The sequence below is a fragment of the Talpa europaea genome (assembly GCF_964194135.1).
Source record: "Talpa europaea genome assembly, chromosome: 3".
Taxonomy (NCBI): domain Eukaryota; kingdom Metazoa; phylum Chordata; class Mammalia; order Eulipotyphla; family Talpidae; genus Talpa; species Talpa europaea.
The window spans coordinates 134,730,952-134,758,322 of NC_140069.1; the positions used below are offsets into that span (position 1 = coordinate 134,730,952).

The 27,371-nt window shown below is 35.9% G+C and overlaps 1 protein-coding gene across 2 annotated transcripts in view; it reads left to right on the forward strand.

Annotated features, from left to right (window-relative positions):
* Nucleotides 1–1,946: 1,946 nt before the first annotated feature.
* Nucleotides 1,947–27,371, forward strand: part of KLHDC10 (kelch domain containing 10) — a gene marked incomplete at both ends in the record, with an annotated part of 44,235 nt that continues 18,810 nt past the window's right edge. The window contains 2 exons of one of the 2 annotated variants that reach the window (XM_084230953.1): nucleotides 1,947–2,112; nucleotides 23,639–23,725. In XM_084230953.1, coding sequence (XP_084087079.1) covers nucleotides 1,947–2,112; nucleotides 23,639–23,725 — 253 coding nt within the window. The remainder of the gene's footprint in view (nucleotides 2,113–23,638; nucleotides 23,726–27,371) is intronic. The other variant, XM_084230954.1, reaches the window with a different exon arrangement.

Sequence of the window (27,371 nt, forward strand, 5' to 3'; positions counted from 1 at the left end):
TTTCAAGTACACATTTCAGTAGTCTTTAACATACTCACAAAATTGTGCAAACATTATTATTCAATGATTTGTACTAACAAAGTTAATATAACCATCACAAGTCTCTTTTTAATCTATAGATTTTTTTTCTCCATACCTGTCTATTTCTTTTGTAATTTATTTGTTAAAGAAATTTTTTGCTTATCCTTTAGAATTTCCATAGTCTGACTTTGCTGTTTGCATCTCTGTAGTATTTCCACCCCCCGCTTCTCTGTATTTCCTATAAGCTGGTAGTTAGATAAAGATGACTAATGAAATTTAGGTTCATTTTCCCCCCTACAAGACTACTTCATAGTCAATTTTATGTTCTAGAGGCATGTATATCTCATCTTTTATTTTGTGAAGCTGGTAGTGGTTGATTCTCAAGAGTAAATTTCTAAATTCATTAGGAGTTACAAAAGGGAGATATTCTATTATCCTTTTTTAGAATACTCCTATAAGAAGAAAATTTCCCTGTTACTCAGTGGTGCAGCTTCTTTAAAAAAATTAACATATTTTGATTTTCCTGTTTTAGAGTGAAGGCTTTATTTCACTTACCAGACATTTTCAGAGGCAGTGGGTTATAGTGGTTAATGGCTAAAACACCTGCCCACAGGGATTGAACGTGGGAAAATAGGAGGCAGGATCCGTGGTGACCTGAAATTTTCATAATTTGACTTAGAGGATATGCTTTCTCAGCTCCTGCACATTTCTCTATTTTTCTCTGCTCCATGTAAGACTTCCTAGATGAGCATCAGGAAAAAAGAGAAAAAACCCTAGATTTAAGAACCCTGAAAACTTGTTTTTCCTGAGGAATTTATATGCTTTTCCTTATCATTAATAAACATTAGTGAATAATCTACATTTTCCCATTTTGCACTGCGCCCAGTAAGTTCAAAACCAAATTTTTTGTTTAATTTTGGAACAATAGAAAATTTCTGATCTGCACATCTACATTTTCCTCCTACCCCTACCTTTTGTATTTGTTCCTGTCTTTATGTTGATTCCAATTTTCTACAAGCCAACAGTAGTTTGATTGAATAAAAAACATTTAGGTAGCCATCGGTCATCTGCAAGAGCACATTTTCCTTGGCTTTCTGCTCACTGCCGAGTGTGATTTTAAAAATACATATTAATGTAGCATCCAATGGTTTCTCACTGGAGGTCTTCATTGTGTTTTTAAGATTGCTGGAGGGCTTGAAAGCTTCCCCATGTTAGCAGGTTTAAAACTGTGTGTTTGCTAGGGACGTGCTTTATGCCGAGTGAAGGAGGAGTTCAGTCCGTGGACCGGAATGACAAGACAAATGAACCCCGGGATTATCTTTCTCTTACATTTAAGCTTTGACTCCGCCCAGGGTTGCTTCCCCCCTCTGAGAGTCCTTTGTGTGTCAACGGTCGGCCAAGGGAATCTCAGTCAGTGAAAACAGAGGAACACTGTATTGCCCCCAAATATATTTATTATGTGAAAATCTCATTTCTGGCGCTAGTGTTTACGAGAAGGGGCTCCTGAACGCCTGCGGTCTCTGATCTCCGGTTGCTGGGACTCCTGCAGGCGGGGCCTCGCTTACTCGGTCTTCGATTGGTCCGCCTGACCCTGCAAGTCTCCCAGACGCGGTTTCGCTCTGCGCGGTGGATGCGAGCGTTGAGTGGCTGCTTTGGCCTTTCTCTGCCCCCCCACAACAAGTTTTTTTTTTTTTTAGCCATAGCTATGGTTACCACGTCTCTCCCCGCCTCCCTCCACCTACCAAGAAGACGGCCTACTATTGGCTATCTGTCACCAAGGAAGTCAGTCATTGGCCACTGGTGAAGGCCGGGCGCTCCCCCTTCCCCGGTCTCCCGGGTCTCTTGAGGAGCCCAGGAAGGAGGCTCCGCTAGTGCCGCCGGGCCAGGGGCTGCCGGGACCGGGCTGCGGCAATTGTTAACCGGTCATGTCGGCCGCCCAGGGCTGGGACAGGAACCGCCGGAGGGGAGGAGGCGCCGCCGGCGGGGGCGGCGGAGGTAGCGGGACCAGCGGGGGCAGCGGGGGCAGCGGGGGTCGGGGGACTGGCCAGCTCAACCGCTTCGTGCAACTCTCCGGGAGGCCGCACCTGCCAGGTGAGTCCCGGGACCGGGTCCTGACAGCTTGCGGGCGCGGCGGGGAGGTGGCTGCCGCCTTTTTCTTTTCTCCCTGGTTTTCTTTTCCTTGGGAGGAGGAAAGTCAGGCCCCACGCTTAGCAAAGGGGCTGGGGATCAGAGAAAAGGAAAGATGTCTTTGAGGTCAGGGAGGGATGAGGAGCACAGCGGAAAAAAAGTATTTTTGCTCTGTTGAAAGCTGTGTGTTAAGAGATGTGTTTTCTTTTCAAAGGAGAGGCCGCTGTTACATTGACATTACCAAATGTTTCGCTTAATCGGTTCCCAGTCTCTGCTTCCGCAGTTTGATCTTGTAAAAGAAAGACGTTGGTGCCCAGCAGTGGCAAATAGGGGACTCGATTAAGGGGAGGAGAGAGATTCCAAAGAGTGGTTGTGTAAAAACCACCTCAAGTGTGTAAGAGTTAGGTATTCTGAAACAAGGAAGGAGGAGGAAGTGTGTGTATGGCGTGGGAAATGACTGGGGGAAAGAGCCTAGAGATTAGGAAAAACGAGTGGAATTATTATTTTGGAATATCCAGAGACAAACTATGATAGTAGTGTTTGGATAGTAAGAGGAGTAAACGAAGACCAAGAATTTCCTTAGTGACACAATTACGCTGTGTCTGCAATATAAAAAAAACTGATTGACAATTGGAAAAATGTATCCAATGCCTTTGTTTTATGTTTGGGCCTGTAATTTTCTATGCTTGAGTTTAGATGTCTTATAAAACAAAGACAAATCAAATCGATACGTGTGTGCAGACAATTTTAAAGACATGCATTTTTTAAGTGAATATTCAGTATGGTAGAAGGAAGGTGGGGGAGTAAATTCTGCACACAATGTGAAGTGTCATATTGGGCAAGCTTATTTTGACGGTGAATAGGAGAACTATCAGGAATGATGTCTTATTCATTCACCCTGTTTTTTATGTGAATAATGTTGAAGTTGATTTTTACCAGTGATATATTTGTTTAACTGATGTGCTTTGAGAACATGATGGGTTTTGAATTGTGTTTACTATCGTGTCTTGTACTTTTAAGTAGTTAAAAATTGTTTGATTAATTCGAAGATCAAGGGAAATTTACATATTCAATGAGACAATTGCTTATGCTTGTGATAAGGTTATTGATGTGTTGGGAGCACACATTAACTCATTATATGCACCATTAAAATGAACATCGATGCACTGAATTGGTCAGATGTATAAGATATAGTACCAGGAGTTGGGTTTGAGATAATAGTCAGACTGGGTATTCTAAAATTGCTAAATATGTCATCTGTAACATGAAAAAAAGGGAAAATCTTATTTCTTATCCCAAATTAATAGCAAAAACCTATATTTTGTGCATTGGCAGATTAGAAGATAAATCTCTTACCAAAAACTATCACCCTTTTGCCTTCAACTACTACAATCTTTAGGTCTTTGATCTTAGATTAATTATGCTATGGACTTCATATTGGCATATCCAGGCTCCAAGAACCTGGTTGGTGCACTTCCTGGCTGCCACCACCTGATGGCAGTGGAAGCCATGGTTTCTAATAAGGTGTGGGACTGTTTCTGCATTCCTTAAGCACACAAGGCCAAGAGCACCAGTTTGTCCAGAGGTAAAGATACATGCCTCAAAGATTCATGGAATGGGGTCATCAGCCTGTCCTTTTCTGTTTTCTTTTCCCTTTCACTGTCTCTTTACTCCTTCTTTCCCAAGTAGGCAACCTCTTTTCTTTACTCTTAAAATTGGGAGCATCTGGATCTCAAGATATGCTCTAAGATGCTTTCACACCAGTTCTTTATTGTCCCAAGTATTGCATTTTAAACAGCCCCTCCTACCTTGTTTGAAAGATTTTATTTTGAGATGTTTAAAATGATTTTAGGTGATGGGAGGATGAGAAATGTCTAGGCCTGTTTTATGGCTGACGCTGGAGGTAAAATATTTTTTTTTTTTTAAGTAGAAGCAGCTAACTTTCTCTGTCCTTTGAAATCTAATTCCATTTTCCATTTTTGATCCTTCTGTATCAAGACTTTCAGATACTCTGAGGACCCAGAACCCTCTCTTTTTGTGTCTCTACCCTCTATTCAGCCCCAGTGAATCAAGACAATCGGGTCTTCCTGGAGTATTCTCTCTCTCCTTTATTCTCTCTCTTTTTAAGTCATAGCATCTTCATACCTACAGTCATGCAAACCAAAACTTGGGCATCCTCCTTAACGTTTTCCTCTCCTTTAAAGTTCAGGTGTAATCCATCACCAAGCCCTGTTTATTTTATTTCTGCCATAACTGCAGTCCAAGCTGCGATCATCCCTCTTCTAGGTCTCCTGCAGTAGCTTTCTAAGCATTCTTCCTGCTTCTCTTGCCCTCCAATTCATACAATGTGCTAATCTTTTGCAAGTGCAAATCTAGTCTCATATCTGTTTTCAACGTTTACTAGAGTTTTGTTCTTAGAATAGGAAAAAATCCTTAATGTGGCAGAAAAGATACTGCATGGTCTGCCCCCTTTCACTCTCTAGTTAATCTTGCATCATGTTTTCTCCCTCCAAAGGACACTCTTTCCCACCTCTTTAGACATTCCACTTCCAGCCATTGCACATGCTATCCCACCATCTAGGAATCCTCTTCCTCCTCATCTATCCTTATTTTAACTTCTCTTCCATTGGTTCTCACCTTGATCCCACCCTGTTTTTCAGGGGAGCCTTCTCTGATGTTTCTGACTTGAGTGCTTCCCCCTGTACACACTCACAACTCCATGTGGTTCTCCTTGAGCTTACATATTTGTGTGATCCCTTGATATGTGTGATTTAATATTCTTGATATTACACACGAGTATATATGTATATACAAACATGTACACATACTCACATGTATTTATTCTTAAATTTAAATTAATACTTTGACATTACATATAAGCAAGTTTCTTGTGAATTTGATCTGTTTTAAGGCTGATCCTGGAGGTAAAAAATTATCCCCTTATAATCCCTTTGACCCTGGACAAATGGATGAAATCAAATTCTTAAATATGTAAAATAGTGAACTAGATCTTGCATCCATAGTGACGCTAAAATGATGATTTGTGAAACCTTGCTTGTGCAACTTCTTCCCTTTTTTCTGTCTCCTAAAATATAATAGTGATTATGTGTTTGCCCCATAGGCCAAGACATCCATACCTTCTTAGTCCTGGATTTCTACCAACTCATAATCTCTACACACCTAGTAAAAAATAGGTTACAGTGCTTTTTGGTAGAATAGGTAAGTAGAAGTAGAGTTCAGGGCCAAGGAGACCATGGGAATAAGGGAATTCAAGTTATATTGTGATATAACTGAGTAAATTTCATTAAATACTTTGCATTGTTAGCTGGGAAAAATTTAACATTGTGCCTAATATGAACAGGAAAACTGACATAGAGGAGGAAAGCCATAACAAAACTGGGTAAAGATTATATAGAAAACAACTTAAAAAATAATGTGATTTATGTTCATGGATAAAATCCAAATGGTAAAAAGAGAATATAACAAAAGTCGTTTTCCTTCCACCTTTGACCCCAGCTAATTTGTTTCCTTTTCTAGAAATAACCAAACATACATTTCTTGTGTATCTTTTCCTGAAGTGTGTTTGGGGCCTGTGTGTGTGTGTGTGTGTGTGTGTGTGTGTGCGCACGCGTGCGCACGCGCTCGAAGTGGGTAGGGAAAGCCGTGCGTGTATATATAATTTTGCACACTGGTGAGTCTGCCTTTAGAATACATTCCTAGAAGTACAATTGTTGGGCAAAAGGATATGTACTATTTAATTTTTGATAGATGTTCACAAATTGCCTTCCTTAGAGGTTGTGCCAGTTTATATGCACCACGGGCATGCTGGCTTTCCATTCCTGTGTTAACAGAGTGGGCAATCAAACTCTTTTAATTGCCCATTTAGTAGGTATATTTTTCTTTATCATTTCAATAGGCATACGAGCCTTATTTGTTTCCTTTATTTAAAACATCTTTTAATATATTTTTATTTACCTGGTTGTATCTTTGGTTCACCTTTTATTGGGATATTTCATATTGCTTATAGGAACTTTATATTTTAAGGATATTAGCCCTTTTGACATGTGTTGCAGATATTTTTCATTATTTGTCACTGGGCCTTTGACCTGGTTTATGGGATACTTTTCAGCAAAAATTAGGAATTTTTTATAGTTGTAATTATCAATCTTTTTTTGATTTTAGGTTTTGTCATAAGAACTTCTCTTCCATTGGTAGAGAAGTTTTTTTCTTTTTCAATATTATTTCTAACTGAAATAATGATAATGAAGTAATTTCACTAAATTGAAATTCTTCCCCTCTCCCCATACAAAATATCAGTTGCATTAAGTATTGAGGTAGGAATCCAAGTTTATTTTTCTTCCAGGTGGCTACCTAGTTATTGTAGTATTTGAAATGTTATCTATAGGTTTACTTAGTTCCTACATAGAATTTGGGGTTATTACTGGACTTTTCTTTTTTCTTTTTTGTTCATCAGCTTACCTATGTGTATCTGATGATCCCATTTTTATTGTAATCCTCACACATTTTACATTCCAGAGTTTTCCTGAGTAGTCTTGCTTGTTTATTTTTCCATAAAACTGAGAATAAGCATTTCATGTTTCCCTCCCCCACCTTGGGGTATGCTCATTGGTACTGCAGAATAAGTATAGATACAGTGATAATTGTCATCTTCTGAGGCTCAGGCTTCTGTTTAAGAACAGGGTATACATTCATTTCTTGTTGTTCCAGTCATCTTTTGTGTCCTTCAGTAACATTTTAAGGGTTTTTTTTTATTATTATTATTTTTTTTTGTATTTTGAAGTATTTATTGATGAGTTGACATGGTCTATATATCATGCTTTAAAATATTCCAGTAATACAATATTGAAAATATATTTTTTTATTTTTTTTTTAGATAATAAATTTTATTGTTATATTCCCCATACAATTGCAGTCCCCCCATTCTGACCCCAATCCCTCCTCTCCCGCCCCCGCCCCCCTAAAAGTGTCTCTGGTTCATAGTTTTTTGTTGATTTTGATTTTCACTTTCTTATAGTTATTCATTTTCCTGGTCCCTTATTTAAGTTCTCTTTCTTACTATGTTTATTCCTTGGTATTTTATCAGTTTCTTTTGCAATTGTAAATGGCTTTCTATTTCTGTTTTATCTGTTGTCTTGTTTGAATACAGGACTGCTATTCATTTGTGAGCATTAGTTTTGTACCTTCCCTCCTTTGGAAGGCTAATACTATTTGTAATAATTTTTCAGTTGTTTTTCTAGGGTTTTGCAGTTAAATATTCATATCATTACCAAATAAAGATAACTTTATCCCTTTCTTTCCAATTTTTTGTATTTATTTCTTTTTGTCAAATTGATTTGGCTAAAATAAAGTAGTAGTGGATCTTTGTCTTATTTCTGACTACAATGGGATGTTTTAGTGCTTTCCTATTAAGATTAGACCTGACTTTTAGCTTGAAGTGTACATGTTTTATAATGTTAAAGTAGTCAGTTGTTGTCATTTTATTTGGTTTTTAAGAATGGAAGTAAATTTGTCAGTGCCTTTTCAGGGCCTATAGGAATTAAGTAATTTCCCTGCTTTGACCTACTATCGTGGTACACACTTACTGTTAATGGACCACCCTTGCTTTCCTGATCAACTCACTTTGTCATAGTGTGTTACAATTTTAAATGTGCTGTTGGGTTGAACTTTACTTAGTAATTTTGCAACACTCCTCATAAACTAAATTACTTCATAATTTAGTTTTCTGTGTTTTATCTTTATTAGATTATACCATTTCATAAAAATAATTTCAAAACTTTCTTTTTCTATGCTTCTTCCTCCCTTTTCCCTCTCTGACTAACTGGCGTTGAAGTTAAAGGTTTGGTTGAATTTACCAGGAGATCATTGGCTTTCCCATTCTGGGGGTGAGGGTAGCTCCTTGAAAATTATCTATGAATATATATTGACTCTTTACAATTTATATCTTGGGGGTGGGGAAGATTTGATCATTTGTGGAATTTGAAAATAATCCATTTCATCTAACTTTTCAAAATTATTTGTGTGGAGATTTTTTTATGATTTAAAACAAATTTCCTATACTGTGACTACATTATCAATTTATTTAATAACTTTTTATTCTCTGTATGTGAAGTCATGCCCTTTATTCTTGTTAGAACTACCTCTTAAATATTTTTTAAAAATTAGTTTTACTATTTCTTTTCCCCCCTTTATTATTTATTTTTCATTGTTTTGAGTCTTTAGCTTTCCTTAGGTATTTGTTTTGGGATTATTTTCCTATCTTTGTATGATGGATGCTTATAATGTTCTTTTTCATTCTTCCCAAGTGTTTAAATTACAAGGTTTTTCTGAACACTGTTTGTATCTATTGGATTAAGACTCTCCTAGAGATTTTCTAAATAGCTTGCAATTCCATTTTTTAATTTATTTTCTTTAGCACAAAAGTAGTTAATCCTTTTAACCTTTTCCCTCAGCATTCTACTTACTTGTTCTTGATAGCTTTATTGAGATGTAATTCACATGATAAGTAGTTTACTCAGTTAAAGTATATATTTCACTGGTCTTTTGTATATTCAGATATGTACAATCATCACCACAGTCAATTTTAGAACATTTTCATTACCTTAAGGGAAAAAGCTTTACATCCTTTAGCTGTCTACGACTTTATCTTTCTGCTCCCCTTACACCTACACCAGCACCATGCAACCACTAATCTACTTTGACTCTATAGAGTTCCCTATTAAGGACTTTCTCATATGAATGAAATCATATGTTATGGCCTTTATGACAGCCTTCTTTCACTTTGCATAATGTTTTCAAAGTTCATCCATATTGTAACAGGTATCAGTTCTATATTCTTTTTTATAGTTAAATAATGTTCCTTTGTATGGCTATACCGTGTTTTGTTTATTTATCCATTGATGGCCATTTAGATTGTTCCTACCTTTTTTGGCTATTATGAATAATGTTGCTCTAAACATTTGTGTACAGATTTCTCTGTAAACATGTGTTTTCATTTCTCTTAGGTATTTACCTAGGAGTAGAGTTGTTAAAACATATGGTAACTCTATGCCTAGTTCATTTCGGGAGCTGACAAAATATTTTCCCAAAAGCCTGGAATTTTACATTCCTACCAACAAGGTGTGAGGGCTTCAATTTCTCTATATCTTGCCAAAACTTGTTATTATTTAACTTTTGGATTCTAACCATCCTGGTGGGTTTGAAGTGGCATCTTTTTCTTTAGTTTATTTTCCTATGGCTTTTCTTTTTTTGTATAATTGATATCAAGCATCTTTTCATGTTCTTATTTTGAAATTGGAGCAAGCCCAATTTTTAAATTGAATTTTCTTTTTTATCATTGAGTTTTGAGTACTCTTTATGTATTCCAGATACATGTCCCTTATCAGACATAGGATTTGTAAATATTTTGTAAATATTTTTCCTATTCTATTATTGTCGTTTTACTTTCTTTTCTTTTTTAAAGATTTATTTATTGATTTGTTATTTATTTATGGTGTACAGGCCAGAGGTTTGGGGGGTGAGAGGATTCATCAGAGATGGAGCAGGGAACAGAACAGGCAGATTGACCGAAGTACACTGCTGAGGGGAGCAGCGGGTGAGTCAGGAGAGGTCTGCCGCGCCGTGTGGCTTGTTTCCTGGCCAGCAGAGGATCGAACTCATGCTGCACAGGCTGCGGAAAGCCTCATAGGTTGCATCTTAAGTAGAGGCTGCGGAAAGCCTCATAGGTTGCATCTTAACTGGTTGTGCCACCGGGAAGCCCCCTTCATTTTACTTTCTTAAATGTGTCATTTGAAGCACAGTTTTCATGAAGTCAAATTTTTCTTTTTTCTCTTGTTGCTCTTGTTTGTGGTGTCATATCTAAGAATCCTTTACCAAATCCAACGTCATGAAGAATTACTATGGTTTTGCTTTACATTTATGTTTTTTATTCATTTTGAGTGACATTTTGTATTTGGTGTTAGCTAAGGATTATCTTAACTGGCTGTCCCGTTGTTCCAGCACCATTTGTTAAAAAGACTATTCTTTGTCCACTAAATGATCTTGGCACCCTTATTGAAATCAGCTGACCATAATAAGCATATAGATGTATTTTCAGACTCTTGACTCCATTTTATTGTTATTTATGACTGTACTTGAGCCAATTGTATACTGCCTCAGCTACCATTGCTTTGTAGCAAGTTTTGAAATTGGAACATATGAGTCCTCTGACTTTATATTTCAGATTATTTTTGGCTGTTCTGAGTGACATGCGACTGCATATAACTTTTGAGAATTAGCTTGTCAGTTTGTACAAAGAGCTCAGCTGGGGTTCTAATAGAGATTGCATTGCGTCTGTATGTTGGTTTGGGGATTATTACCATCTTAATAACATTAAGTCTTCCAATCCATGTACACGGGATGTTTTTCTATTTGTTTAGATCTTCCCAAATTCTTTCAATAATGTTTTATCATTTTCAGTCTTCTTTTATGTCTTGCTTTCTTTCTCAATCCTGCCATCTATGTCCCTTACTACACTTCAGCACTGTTATGCTGCTTTGTGGTGCTTCCAGTGAAGGGTTCATTTTCATGCTGGTTTTATTTTTTCCCTCTGTTTCTTTTTTTCCCTCTTCATATTTCATCTCTTTCCATTATCTGTCTTCCTTGAGCTAGAATTTCTTAAGTCTTTTCCTCCCTTTCAATCATCATTATTTTTGGTAAAACTTACCATCTCCTACCTCCTACCACCACTATAAAAGGAATATAAACTCATTGTTAACATTTGGAAAATATTGAAAATTTAAAACAAGGTGAAAATCATCTATAGCAATTTCACTTATAACAATATTTTGATATATTACTTTTAGTTCCTTATCAATAAATTATGTTTTATTTAATATTATATAATTAGCATATTACTAGTAACAACTTGGGATTCTTTAAAACTGTTCTGTATTTAAATGTTTTACTTATAAACATTTCTTTATATTTTCTGTTATTTTACCAGGTAGAATTGAGATTTCTCCTCAATTTATTATATGAATAAACTTTTAGGTTTTTTTTTTCCTAGTTGATGTCATATTTTACTTCTGTCCTTCACAGACAAGCTTTCAGAAAGAATATTTATTTTAATTTCTTCTTTTTTTTCCCTATTGAATCTGTTGCAGTCTCACTTCTGCCTTCATTGTTCTACTCAAGTGCTTTGACTAAGGTAATAACTTTCTAATGGCTAAGTTCATTAGATACCTTTTAGTTTTCATCCTACCCAACTTCTGTAGATTTTGATTTTGGCTACCTTCTGTAGTAGAGCCTGGGAATACACAGTAATTAGACAAAGTCTGTATTCCTGAAGAGCTCTTCGTTCTCCTTTTATCCCTTGAACTCATTAGCTTTCCTTTATCTCTCCCTTAGTTGCTACCCAAGATTATATCTTGGTTATATATTTGTTTTCCCTTCTTACTCTTATGTTTTCCTGACAACACCCAAATCTGACTCTAGCCAAGACCTCTTTGCCTGGCCTGTTTGTTAATGGCTACCATGTGTTGCTACCCAATTGATTGATGAGTACCTTTAATTCAACATGCCCAAAACCACTTTCATCACCTTTCCTGCCAAACCTGTTCTTACTGTGTTTCTTATCCTCCCTAATTGAATAGCTACGTCATCAATTTAGTGACTCAAGCCAGAAACCTGGGAATCACATTAGATTCCTTCCTTTTGTTCACCTTCACCCCTGATTCCTTGGTCACAGTCTTGTCCATCTTTCTTTTTTGCCCTATTTTTTTTTTGACCCTTTCTACGTCACCAGTCTTCTGCCCCTATTCCATCTTAGATACTTACACAAGATTAATTTTCCTAAAGTGTAGCTATGATTCTGTTGCTCCCAGATCAAAAGCATTTCATGACTTCCTACTATATTTAGAATCCAGCCTAGTCTCGTGTTATTGTATTTGTTATGTATCAATAAATGTGCTCCAAGTCTTATCTACGATGAAAACATTGAGTTGTCTATGAGTCTAGACAGTGAAATTAGAGGTATGATGACTAGCAAGAAATAGTCCTTGAGATAAATAGTCTGTGGAGTTGAATGTACATTCTTGAGTTATTTCCTTTTTTACCCATGGTAGCTCCTGCCATATGGTTTCATCAACAAATTATCAACTCAGTTTGAATCAGATGTATAATTGATCAAACACCAACCCACAATTATCTTGATGGCACATAAAACAGATTCCTTAATGTAGACAAATACACAGAACTGATACAGGAATATGAAATTTCTAATGTGTTCTCCAACATTGGCACTTTAGGAGGTAAACATATATTTAGCTTTATATACATGTGTTATATATAAGGTAAAACATTGAGAAAACCATTCAGGGAGTAAAATTACTTCTTAAAACTAAATAAATATTTTTCTGCTTGGTGATGATTTTTTTAAAAGATTATTTATGCATACAAGAGCTGGGGTACAGGCCAGAGATGTGGGGGGTGAGAGAATTCACCAGAGACAGAATGGGGAACAGAACAGGCAGATTGATCAAAGTGCACTGCTGAGGGGAGCAGTGGGTGAGACAGGAGAGGTCTACTTGTGCCATGGTTGCTCCTTGGCCTGCTGGGGATTGAACTCATTGTGCAGAGGCTACAGATTCCTTCATAGTGCAGTGCTTAACCCCTTGTGCCACCAGGGAGGTCCCTGCTTGCTTATGATTCTAAATCTAAAATTTACCTTTCTTAATAGAAAAAAAATGCTTTAAGGCAAGTTTTCTTATGAAATATTATCTTTCAAAATTTTTATTTCTGAATAGCTGTTATATCTGAATGAAATGCTACATGCAAATGTCTTACTAGAAATCATGTCTTTGGCAGTTCATATTTGATATTTCTTAGTTTTGCATTTAAGATATTTATGTTGACCTCTGCTTGTTGCATAGTTTTTCAAAATAGCTCTTTTTAATATATTAGGCTTTTAAAAAGTTTTTAAAATATCAGACTGAAGTTTATTATTTAGTAAATATTTATTGCTTTTGGTCAGATTTAGTGCAACACAAGATTTTATTGCCTTTGGTCACGTCTGGGTATGTTCTTAGCAGACATTGCATTTGCCAACAGAAAATGGTAACCTGAGAGAAGAGAAAATGAGTACATAAAGAATGGTTTTCACTCATGTTCAAAATTATTTTTCTAGTTTTAATCAAGGAACAGACTAGCAAAATAAATAAATGACATTTCTAGATACAGCATATAATTGTTAGAAATTGCAAATTTCTTTCTCTTTTGTTCTTCAGTTTCACCTGCAGAAATAGGGCGGGGCCTGTGTTTCTTTTTCTTTCTTTTCTTTTTTTTTTAAGATTTATTAATGCATACAAGAGCTGGGGTACAGGCTAGAGTTGTGGGGGGTGAAAGGATTCAGCAGAGACAGAGTGGGGATCAGAACAGGCAGATCGACTGAAATACACTGCTGAGGAGAGCAGAAGGCAAGTCAGGAGAGGTCTGCTGTGCTATGTGGGTAGCTCCCTAGCTGGGGATTGAACCCATGCTGCAGTGGCTGCGGCGAGCTTCATAGCTTGCGTCTTAACCCCTTGCACCACCAGGGAGGCCCAGGGACCTGTGTTTCCAAAGAATTTTTCACCTTTGCTGGGGAATTTGGACAGCTACATCTGAAAGAATAAGTTTGGATCATTCACTAACCTCATACACAAAAATAAACTCCAAATGGAATAGAATACATCCGAGAAAACATGAGTGATATATTCCATGGCATCAATGATAAGCGATGTTTTGACGCCTGTGGTAAAGGAAATAAAAGCAAAAATAAACAATTGGGGACTACCTCAAGTTAAAAAGCTTTCATATAATGAAAGAAATACAAGATGATTAAAAAGGCATCCATTGAATGGGAGAAAATATTCACATATTGTGTAATTGTTAAGAGATTAATATACAAAATATATAAAAAGGTCACACAATTCAACTATAAAAAGAACAAACAGCCCAATTAATAAATGGGCAGCAGATATGAACAGATAATTCACCAAAGAGGATATCCAGAAAGCTAGCAGACATAAGAAAAAATTTCTATCATTTCTTCCAATGAGAAAAAGGCAGGTTAAAAATACAATGAGATGCCAGCTCAAACCTGTGAGAATAGCATGTATTGTAAATACCCCCAACAAGTGTTAGAGAGGATTCAGAGAAAGAGGAACTGTCTTTTGGTGGGACTATCAATTGGTATAGCCACTATGGAAAGTAATCTAGATTTACCTTAAATATCTAAAAATGGAAATACTATATGACCCAGCAAAGCCCACTCTTGAGCATGTGTCAAAAGTATGAAACCATCAACACAAAAATCCATTTGTTCTACAGTGTTCAAGGAAGCATTGTATACAATAGCTAGGACATAATAGCTAGGACACGGAAGCTCATCGATGGATGTTTGGATCAAGAGGACATGGTATAGCCACACTATGGAGTACTAGTCATCCATAAGAAAGGCTGATATGTAGCCATTTTCAATAAAATTGAGGGAGTTTAAGAGAATTAAGTGTAGTAGTTATAGTAATAGCAGACAATTTGGTAATGTAGGACAAGTTCAGTGAACACCGTGAGGACTCTCAGGTTCAGAGGGAGAGGTAGGGAATCGGACAAGGGGCTACAAGGGATGGTGGTAGGGAAGAGAAAAAAGTGAGCTCATTTTTGGTGATCCTTAGAGGAAGGTTGCAAAATTTTGGTTCATCAGGCATTGTCAAATGTATTGATTTAAAAATCTGTTTTCACATTGTGTCTCTTCGCCTTGTACATTCATCTTCTCTCTCTCCCTCTCTCTTTCTCATTTTTTTGGGGAGAGAGGTTACTCTGTGGATATTCAACTTAGAGTGCAAAAAATCCAGAAGCAAGAAAAGACCAAATAATGTAGTATGACTTTTAAGTGTGTTATTACTGTAAAATTTTACTTCAGTATAATCAGGATTTGCATATTTCTTTGCTAGTAAAGAAACTGATTTGGCTAATTTAGAGTTATCGGATGCTTTCTAATATCACTGTTCTTTAAATAAAATTTTTGCTGGAGATAAAAAGAAAGGAGGCAGTGTTCACAGATTCACTGATTGTAGTTAAGACAGACACATTGGCAGATACACCACAGAGCACAAATATAGGCACTGGAGTTTTTTATTATTGTTATTCTTATTATTTTGAACACTGAAAACAGCCTATAAGAGGTTTAAAAAACTTTTTTTGTAAGCTGAAATAAGAATTTTCACCAGGGATCCTTTTTTTCTTTGTCTGTCTAAAGGTGAAAGAGTTACAGAAAAAGGGTGAGAGAGAGGCTAATTTGGGGAGGAATATCACTAAGTGAGAAAAATTAATTCATTGTATCTTAGAATTTCATCTGTTTAGCTGTGTAATCCTGAAGTAGCTAACAGTACATACAGAGTATGTTGAGTTGTGGAATTTCCTTCTCTTTTTTTCTCTCCACCAAACTACCTGTGTCTATACCCCATCTGCTAAAAATATTTTTAAATTGACTTTTTGTCTTATTCCTTTTTCATTTCCCCCTCTTCTGAGACTTCTTAGAATCATAAAGTGTTAAAATTGAAAAAGTTATTTTGCACTACCTTTGCCTTCAAATATGGGAATCCTTTAGAAGTTAGTCCTAATCTTCTTTTTAACCTCTGTCTTAAAGAGGTCTACTTAATTTCAACCTCCTAGATTAATGGGCTGCCCATTACTCTGTGAAGAGAGCAGTGAGATGATTTATTGGCTCTAATTATTAGAAAGAGTTCCTTAAATTCAGCTGCAACTTCTATGAGTTCCTCATGGTTGTTTCTTGTGGCGGAATGTGGAATAAATCTAGTCCTTTTTCCACTTAACTACCCTTTTGAAAACAATTAGAACATTCTGCTTCTAAATTCTTTTTTATGTTTTTAATCTGGGGTCCATCAATTTATGAGCCTGTGAATAGTCTTTCAGGGGATTATATCATATATAATATTGTGACTAGATGTGCATATTTTCTGGGAAGAAAACCAATAATTTTTTAAAATTTCCTACTGAAGTTAATATGCCAGACGTACTGGGATGGGCCTGGTAATCTGCTTTTTGGTTTTATAATCATTCTTTTTAACAAGCTTACGGCAAATTAGCTAGCCTAGCATCTCAGGAACTGTTGCACTAGGTAAGTTCTAAAATTCTTGGGGTATTTCTGATTCCATTGAGAACTGCAGAATTACAAGTTTTGGAGACCAGTTAGTATAAATATAGCTTATAGTGTAATTATAATTAATTCTTCCTATCAAAGGATTAAACTAGCCCAGAAGTGGGGGCTTTCTTACAAAATTCATTTCAAAGTTTTGGCGGCCATTTATAGACATTAAGAGTATATTTAGCAGGGCCTCCCCTGGTGGCGTAGCGGTTGAGCGCCGGGCTGCGAAGCTGCCCTCAGCCTCCGCAGCGCCGGTTCGATCCCCGGGTGCTCCCCGGCCACCTGAGGAGGGTCCCACATGGCGCGCAGACCTCCTGCCGCCCGCTGCTCCCCTCAGCAGTGTACTTTGGTCCTCTGCCTGCTCTGTTCCCCGCTCTGGCTCTGGTGAATTCTCTCACCCTCCCGCGCTTCTGACTGTACCCAGTGCATGTATAAAACAAACAAACAAATAAATAAATAACTAACATGCCTCTATTAAAAAATAATAATAATAAAAGAGTATATTTAGCAAAAAAAAAGTGAAAGCACTGTTATAAAAAGACGTATGTACTCCTGTATTCATAGCAGCACTTTTCACTATTGCCAAGTCATGGAACCAGCCTAAGTGCCCTGATAGATGACTTGATAAAGAAATTGTGGGGTATATACTCAATGGAATACTACTCAGCTATTTAAAAAGATGAAATAGTGCCTTTTGAGACAAAATGGATGGACCTTGAAATGATTATGCTAAGTGAAATAAGTCAGAAAGAAGTGAAACAGATGTCAGATGGTTTCACTTAACTGTGGAATATAAATAACCAAGAAACATATACTGGCAAAGCACAGCAAAAAATTCCTAGACCCAGTGAAAAATATACTAGTTACCTCAGGGAACAGCACATGGGGTGAGAAGGGGGTGGGAGAAGGAAAGAGATAGGACATCAACACAGGAAGTTTGGGGGGGGCATGAGTGAAGCATGTGCACACACGGAGGAGTAAAAATGTAGCCCCCAAATTACACAGATGTGGAAACAACTGACAAATTGATTTTAAAAAGTTAATGCAAAAGAATATGATGATGCTTTTTTAAATCATGAGTCTTCCTAAGATAGTTGTTTGTTAGATTCTGATTTAAATTAATGCAGGTCTATTAATGGTAATACTTTTTGATTAATTTTATTCTGTAAAACACATTTTCTTTTTTTACCCTTTCTAAGAAAGGGGAGTATAGCTGAGGCTGCAGCCACTGTGAACGCTGGTTTCAGGGTCACATGTGCCTTTTGGAACTGCTTGAACCCAACACAACTCCTCCTTTCTACCTTCTCTGCTCCAAAGGCAAAACTCCTCAACCAACTTTAAAATGAAGTAATACTTTATTTTAAAATAAAAATAAAGTATTTGAAGCATACTTTGAAGAATGACATTGCAATGTGCTGTGATTACCTTAACTTTTATAGAAGGATAGAAATCTGTCATAGCCTTACTTTTTTCTACCAATGTCAGAGGGGTAGTCTCAGAAGAGATGAGACTGAAATGAAAGAAAACAGAAAACTCTAGGGAACTTTTAATGAACAACAGAAATGGCAAGCAACAGAGAAGGGGTAAGAAGCAGCAATTTTCATTTGCCATTTATTTTAGTGCAAAAATATTTGTGTTGATTTTTAAAGATACATATGAAAACAGAATGTTTGAAATATAGTAATAATAAACATGGGGTATAAAGACAAAAGATATAACAGATCTGATGTCTGGGGCATTTACCTTAATATTATAACTCCCTAAAGCTCACATCCTAGCTTGAAGACCTTTAAAGTTATTTGCATGTTCAAGTTGCAACACAGTTGTTCTCAGCCATTTTTTTTTAACTCCTAAAAACCTAAAGGATGGGAAATAGCAGTTATTCCATTAGTTACAATGACCTACTATAATTTTGCTTCTTAATGAGGGGCAGTATGTTCCTTGTGGCAACTTCTTTGAGGGATTGGGAGAGTACCTTTGGGTGAGAGTCACTGCCTTCATATTCAGTCATTCCTTCACTGAACAAGTATTTGTCAGATGCCTCTGTTAGACACATATTTGGGTATCAAATTGTGACTAAGATTACTGTAAGTGTATGTGAGCGTATTAAGTTCTATCCAATTTTATCACATGTGGATGTGTGTGATGACCTAGGCAAGAAAAAGAACAGATCCATCACAAGGCTTCCTCATGTCACCTCTTATAGTCCCAGTCAGCTCCCCTGTGAACTGCTGGTGACCATTAATCTGTTCTCTGTCTCTAAAATTTTGTCATTTCAAGAATGAGCAAACAGAATTTTGCAGTAAATGGAATCATACAATATTTCATCTTTTGACACTGACTTTTTTCATTTAGCACTCCTTTGAGAACCATCCGAGTTGTTACACACATCAATAGTTCACTGATACTTAGTAGTATACATGGTATGGTTATACTGTAGTCAGTTTAACCATTCACTTGCCTATTATGAGTAAAGCTACTATGAACATTTACTTACAGGTATTTGTGTCAACATAAGTTGTCATTTCTCTGGTATAAATTACCCAACACTGTAATTGCTGGATTGTGTGGGAATAACAAAATTAGTTCTGTAGAAATTGCTGTACTCTTTTCCAGAGTGGCTATACTATTTTATAGTCCCACCAGCAGTGTGTGAGTGATCCAGTTTCTCTGTATTTCTGCCAATATTCACTTTTTAATTTTACTCATTCTGACTGGTGTGTGGTGATAATCCATTTTGATAAAAATCAAACCAGGTATTCCATTTTGTTTTGCTTTTTTGCAACAAGTGTGACTAATCTTTGTGATTTTAAGAAAATCAGAGGGGACTGACTTCCAACGTATCTTTAGGTTCTCAGAGTGAGACTTTCCATCTCTTATTATAGATACATGGGTTTGCTTGTGAACTCTCAATTCTATTCCTTCCTTATGGCAGGACTACACTCTTTTGAATACGGGATAGTCAGTTTTGAAATCAATAAATGTGAGTCTTGAGTCTTTCAACTTAGTTCTTTTTCAAGGTTCAAGGTTGTTTAGTGTTGTGGATTTCTTGCATTTTCATGTGAAGGTTAGCATTAGTTTGTCCATTCCTGCAGGAAAAGTTAATTGGAATTTTGATAGTTTGCTCAGTTATCTTTATATCTTAACTTTAAAAACTACTTTTTACTTTTTCCTTCTATACATTATTCTGGTAAATTTCTTGACTCCCTCTTTCAGATTACTAATTTAATTTGCTCTTAAACTGTTTACATTTTTCATTCTTAACCTATTCAATTTTTTAGTGCAGTTACCGAAATTTGATTTCTAAGATCTCAAGTTGATTTCTTTTTAAAATAAATGTATTATCGTACATATCTCTGAGGATGTTAATTGTATTTAATTTAAAGTCTTAATTCTGTTTAACTTGTTAACTCTTTTTGCGTGTAGGTTCTTCTGTCTGTTACACTAATGCCTCTCTCGTTCATGTTTGAGTCTAAATTTTGTGTTCATCTTTATTTGAGAGTCCTTATTAGCCTTCCTGTGAATCTTGTATCTATTAATGCAGCAGGTCTCCACTCATATTAACTAGGGATGGAATGTGCAACAAGATGCGATGTAGCAATCTCCAGCCTTCTTTGGTGTGACTATGCCCTCATCTGCTTGGAAGTTAATATCTACACAGGGCTCTGAACAGTGCCTTTCTAATTCAAGTGCTTATACTCGTTGTTCCTACCTGGGAGTGGCACCTTTTGTGTTTGATGTGACTTTTCCCATTTGGGAGCAAATACGTCTGTTCTATAAAGTTTGACCCAAAGATGAGAATGGGTGAGAAAGATTCATCTGCTTTATAAATTTTATGCTGCCCTACCAGTCACACTGTAAATTGTTTCAGTTCTTCCTGCTGTCTTCCACCTCTGGGCTTGGTTTTCTCTGACGACCACTTGCAACAGCCCTCTACTCTTGAGTATATGGGACTATAGTTTCTTTTTTAAGCTGATTCTATCAGCTTTTCATCTTTCAATTATTTCTCATGGTCTTAGTCCACTAAGGTAATTTTTCTTCTTTTGATTAAAGATTTTAAAAAATGATTTTAAGTAGTTGCCAGACTTAGGAGGAAGAGAAACTTGCTCATATTATGCCCAGCCTACCATCTGGATTCAGTCAATGACTGTGTCATATTTATAGTGAAATAAACTTAATAAAAGGATGATATTTTAAAGTCTAGCAAAAAATAGAATATTGATAAATTCATTGAAGAAATTGTTTTTTGTTTTTGTTTTGAAGAATAGAAGCAATCACAAATGAAGATGGGTGGTTTTGGATATGTAAAAATAAAAGCATCAGTAAACAAAATATCAGAATGCATTTATATGAAATTAGGAAGGCATATATTGACTGTGTTACTGGTTTCTCTTTTTTCTGCTTTTTGGGTGAAGGAAGAAAATATGGGTTCTGAAATCAGCGCCTGCATTATATGAATAACAATTCACAGAGTCAGCATTAACCTATACCTGTGACAGACTTATGTTGTTTGTTGTGAGACAGTCAGGCTAAACATCTTTGACAGAGGTCTGAGAAAATATTAAAAAATGATTTTTAAATCAACCTGGGTTCAATAATATTCATTGTTATTACCTCAGTGTTACTCTAAATTTGTTTTATATTTTTCCATTATAAAATGTCATGTAATTTTTGATAACAGAAAAAGAGTGATAACCCCCAACCCCAATTATAAGCACTGTTGATACTTTGGTATTTTTCTTTACAGTATTTATATAATTTAAAAAATTTGTAGTAATGTGGTATTGTTTTTCTTCCAGTCCAAAAGTAATGCCTACTCAGTGAAAGCTTGGAAAATAAAGACCAGCACTAAGGCGAAAAAAACAAAATTCACTCTAATAACCAGTCAAAGATAACCACAATTAAAATTTGATGTCTATCCTGGTATTTTTCATGAATATATACAAACATGTTTTTCTTGACTAAAATGGTATATTCTAGTACTATTTTGTACCTTCCTTTTTTCATTTGCAATATATTGTGAATATTTTCTCATATTAGTAAATATTCTTGTATATACTTTTTATTGGTATGTAGGATATTATATGTAGGATGTGTATGTTTATTTGGCATACTTATTTAACCATCTCCCTATCATTGGACATTGAAAGTGTTTCCAGTTTTTTGCCATTATAAATAATATCATAGTATCTTTGTCTATACATCTTTCCATGCATCTATGATTGTTTCTTTAGGAATAAGTTCCTAGAAGTGGAATAGCTGGGTCAAAGGGTATGTACATTTTAATGCTTTTGATACATAAAAATGTCAAATTTTAAGCTAATCACCTGTTATATTCTGTCTTGTATTGCTATCTAATTGTTTATGTGTCTGTCTTGTCTACCTAATTAGAATATAAGCTTCTTGAGGGCAAGGGAAGTTTCTTATATATTTTATGTATCCTTTGACAGTGTGGTTTACAGTGTTGGACTTACGAGTCATCAACAAATATTGTATTGACTTAAAACTGTTATTCTACAGACTTAGATGTCATAAACCTATATTAAATATATATATGTATATGAATATATATGTATATGTGCATATGTATATATGTATATGTATATATATGGGATATACATAGGCTTGCAAATTTTCTCTCTCCAAGAAAAGAGTATCAGCTACTGTTTCTATCACTTTATCTCATTAAATAAAGAATAATAACAAAATTTCAGATCTCTGAAAAAAAGGACAGGACTTAAATGGAGCACATTATTAATTTTTTGAAAAACTCACTGCCATGTCCATATTTTTCTCTTTTGTGTTGGACTGGTGAACCTTCACCTTAGCCTAGACAGAGGCCTGTAGTTCAGCATTTGGGAACTACTGATTTAAAAGGTTTAGAGGATTAAAAGATAAGTCCTTTTGTAAGATATATAATTCTACCCCTTTCCTACAAGTCTGTCTTCTCCAAAATATTAAGTACACAAGTGTAGGTAATGCTATTTCATTATACAGAATTTGTGTATCTTTATGTGCCAGTACTACAGTAAGCAGGTCTTGCTGATGACTATCAATATATTTCCAATTGCCAAAACCAAAACCAACTTACTTTCTAAGGAATTTGAGATAGGGTAAGTGTGGTGCAGTAGAAAGGTGGCAGGCTTTAAATTCACAAAGTCCAGGCTTTTGAATCCTGGCTTTGGCATTAAGTCATTTAATTTTCCTTTAATTTCTTAAGCTTCCTTGTAAAATTAAGATCATAATATCTTCCTCAGAGTGTTTTTACAGCATTTACTTAGCTGTAATGCAATTATTAATTAGACATCTGCCTTTCTCAAATGACCATGTGCTCTTGTGGGTAGCAGTCTTACCCTTTTGCAACCCTAGAGCCTGGCTTAGGGCTCAAAGCAAAACAGGTGCTTAATGAAATGACTTGCATCCACACGGGATTGTGGTGAGAACCAAATGAGGTAATAATGTGTGGAAGCTCTTTGTAAACTTTAAATACTATACAAATGTTAATTGTTTTTATTGTCAATAAGAGCTATCTTTGGGAGCTATCAAAACTTTGGGAAGAGACAAAATTGTCTCACTTAGCAGTTCTATATATAATGCTTTGCATTTTTCTTACCTTTTATAAGAAAACAAGTGTGAGTTGGGGTCAGTGTGGAGCTAATTTGCTTCCTGGCAAATTAAAAGGCAGGTAAATCCTCACTGCATTCCCAACTTGCATGGAAGTGCCAGGATATTAAATGTTTGTTTTATTTGGTTGCTACCAGTTACCATAACATTTTAATTATAGCAAGATAGATTAGATTATTTCATATTTTAAGAATTGTGCCTGGTGCTAACCGTATCACTGATAAAACAATGATACCCAAATTTGGATGAGAACAGGAGCCTATGTTATGCCAAGTTAATTTTAGTCAGAGCTCCTTTTTTGACATTCACTGACTTTTAAAAATGTCATAATCTCTAATCTGTTTGAAATACTCGTGGTGAATTTTTGCCACAAGATGGCATTGGTGATTATTGAATGCTTGTGCTTTTGAACCAGAATTTCAACAATGGTGCACACAATTGTTCATATTCTTTTGGGGATAATTGTTGAAAACCTTCATCACTGCTTATATACTAATTTAATTTTGTTTTGACTTCCAAAACAGGGTTAAATGCTACTTTACATCACTTCTTTCTGTATTCAAGTATTGTTTTGTTTCCTGTTTTTCTGTCTTTATAACTACAGTAACTGTATTATTTGCCATGTGTTGTATGTGTCTGACTTATTGCTGATAATTGTGGTAACAGGTAAGAAGAAAATACGATGGGACCCAGTTAGGAGGCGCTTCATTCAGTCCTGTCCCATCATAAGGATCCCTAACAGGTTTTTGAGAGGTGGGTGATAACTAGCAAGAGATCTGTACTTCATATGGGTTAAAGGGAACTTTGAATGAATTTTCTAAACTCAAAAGTTTGGTTTTGAAAAATTGTCTAAACAGCTAAAATTGTAATAAGAAAGATCTAGAGCTAAATTTTAAACCTATGTTTCATATTGACCAGTTGTGGAATTGTAAGTTTTAGGAAGTTAAAGTCACTTAATGTGTATTAGATGGTTGAAAGAAATTTCACTGTTATCCATATTATTCCTCTGTAACCCTGTTAGGAAGAACTTTGAATAATTTATAAGAGACAGATGTGGGAAAGAATTTTCTAAATATGATTCTAAGAAAGAAATAAAAATTAGTTTATGTGACTATATAATTAAAAACTTCATGTTAAAAACCAAAAATAAAAAGATAAGGAGGGAGACTAAGGAAAGAAATATTTGCAACAAATAGTTAATATCATATATAAAGAGTTATTATAAATCAATAGTTTAAAAGTAAATGCCCACTAGAAAAATAGGTAAAAGAACATGAATAATCAATTCATAAAAGTGAAAGCTCAATAAATGCACAAATATTTATTTTCACTCTTGTTGCAAACATGACAATTAAGATAATAAGATTATTTTCACCTATTGGGTTGACAAAGACTAAAAAATAAGAATACTCAGCATTGGCAAGAGTAATGGGGAAATGAGGCTCATAGTAGAAGGAAGTAGAAATTTTACACCATTTTTCTGGATTCAATTTGGCAATATGTATCAAAAGCCTTAAAAATGTTCACATTCTTTGACCTAGTAAATCTTACTTTTAGAAATGCTGAATTCCTTCTAAAACATAGTCTATACTAAAAAAGAAAATCTCAGAAGAGAATTGAAAATTCTAGTTCACACTATTTTTCTAGATAAAACAGATTATCACATAAGCATGTTTATTGTTGTGATTTAAACTTTATTAAATAATTTATAAGCCAGTGTATTTAATTTTGACTAAAGAAATTATAAAAAGAGGCAGCTTTTTATCCCGCAGCTCCTATAGATGTGTCTATACCTAGTGGCTAACCTACTTTAAACAGTTGAACTCCAGTTGTTGAAAAGAGTAAGATGAAACCTAAATGGGTCAAGAAAAGATACTTAGGGTGGGTACCTTTTTGAATAAATAATTTTATTGTTATAAATTCAGAGGTAATTTTAAAAATTGTGTTATGTGACAGAAAAATGTGCACATGTTGCCAAATAGGCACATCTAATTCTTTAACACTTTTTCTTTTTTATAAATTAGGATACTAATTTATTGATTTACAACGAGAAAGCTAACTTGGGTTGACTTAATATAATTAAGAAATAATTAGGTTATAGAATTTAATATAATGTCAATTATATACAGATATAAAAGTCAAAGGAAGTAGTGAAATAACATTATACTTAGGTGGTGGGATTTTATTTTCTCTTGTATGTTTTCTGTTTCTCAATTTCCTAATGTGGAACAAGGAAATTAGCACAGGTAAGTTTTCTACCACTGGTTATTTTATTGACCCTAAATTGCCTCACAATGGCTGAGAAAGATGGTCCTTGAGACTGCTGAGGAAGGCATTGTAAACTCAGCACGGGCAATATCCACATCCAGTGACTGCCTGTCAGCGACCTGGTCTTAGTCCTCACCTTCTTTGACTTGTTTGTGTAGTGTTTGATGCTGTTGACCACCTGCACCTTCTTAAATTTTTCTCTTCTTTTGGATTACTTTACTGTACAATTCTAGTTGTTTTCTTCCTACCTCTTTAATTGTTCATTCTGTTTCCTCCACTAGCTTCTTTCTCTCCACCTACTAAGGTGGGTATGCTCCAGTGTTCCCTCTGTCCTCTCCATTATCTCCTTTGGTTACCTCATGAGCTTTCAGATGTAACTATCTTCTTTCTTTAGTTCGTTAGTTCATTCTTTTGTTCTTTCAATATTCTTGATTGCCTATCATAGAACAGGCACGGTGCTAGCTCAGTGATCTAGAGAATAAAGAACTAGGTTAACAGACAGTTATAGAATATTTCAAATTTAATTCTTTGTGATGAGTGCCCTGGTGAGGTAGTATGGCAGGGGTGCACAGCAAAGAGGTAGTTGCCCCAGATTGTAGGCAGGAGGGAGAGAGAGGAGTTGCCATCAAGGTGACTTTTCAGAAGGGATGTGCTTCAAGGCTGAGCAGGTGTTGGTAAGGGAGAAATGGAGCATCACAAGCCATGAGGACCAAGCAGCTTGAGTAAAGGCGATTAGGCAAAATAGAGCATGGTGTAGGATCTTCCACATAGTGGGAAAGAGTGAAGGGGGGCTAGAGCCAGTGGCACATCATGCTCGTGGAGTTTTCTGGATCAGTTTGCTTATTTTTTTTAACTAGTGAAGAGATTTAATTGAAATACCAGTATAATGTTATTACAGTGATCAAGGTGAGCAATGATGGAGGCTAAAACTAAATTAATTGTAGCAGGACCAGAGAGCAGGGAATTGATTTGAAAGATGAGGGAGTGGAATTCTGTGAGACTTGATGACTAATTGAAGAGGAGGTGGAAAAAGTCAAGAAGCTCCTAGTTTTCTGTATGGGCCTTGGCACTCTTTACCAGGTGTTATGTAGGTGACTAGAGGGGCAGATTTGAGGGAGTAAATGATAAATGCAGGGTAAACTCCTCGAAACAATAGTATATCCTTGAACATTTAGTCTAAGAGTTATTTCCTGGGTTACTTCCTTAGCAGTCCTGTCTCCTTGTTCTGACGGAACCCTCTCTATACCTACCTGTGCCAGCACTTAGCACACTGTAGTCTCTTGTTTACTGGTCCCTGTCTTCCATTAGACTGTAAGCTCTGTAAGGGCAGGGATGGTGGGACAGTGCCTTTCCTTTCTTTATCTTCAGTTTGTAGTACAGTGCACATCGTAGGTATATTGTATGTAGGTATATTATATGTACCAAATTTAATAATTTGAATTGAATCAAATTATTAAAAAGGATGCTGTCAGGGAATAGGATGGGACTAAAATTTTTCTCTGATCATGGTGACAGTAATGAGTTGCTGAGAATATGAAAATGCTTTTCTTAGATAAAAAAAAACTTATCTATACTTGTGAAATTGCCACTTTCAAGCCTCTCATTTCAGGAATCCTATACATTACCCCTGCTGATTCTGATTGAACAGTTTCATAGAGCTCGTTTTCTTGCCACTAGCTTCTTTCACTAGATTTTTTAAAACTTTTTTAAAAAAAGATTTATATATTTATTCATGCAAGAACTAGAGTACAGGCCAGAGATGCAGGAGGTGAGAGTATTCAGCAGAGACAGGGTGGAGAGCAGAACAGGCAGACTGACTGAAATACACTGCTGACGGGAGCAGCAGGCGAGTCAGGAGAGGTTTGCTGCGCCATGTGGGTAGCTCCCTGGCCAGGGATCGACTCCTGCTGCAGTGGCTGCGGATAGCTTCATAGGTTGCATCTTAGCCCCTTGCGCCACCAGGGGGACCTTTTTTTTTTTTTTTTTTTTTTTTAAACTTTTTAAAAAGACAGCGTTATTAGGGAAAGGAAAAAAAGAAGCACCTGCATAGTCACGGGTGGGTAAGGAGAGTTACCTCGCTGTTTTGCAAAGCCATAGTCACAGGTGTCAGGAGAGCTGTTTCACTAGATTT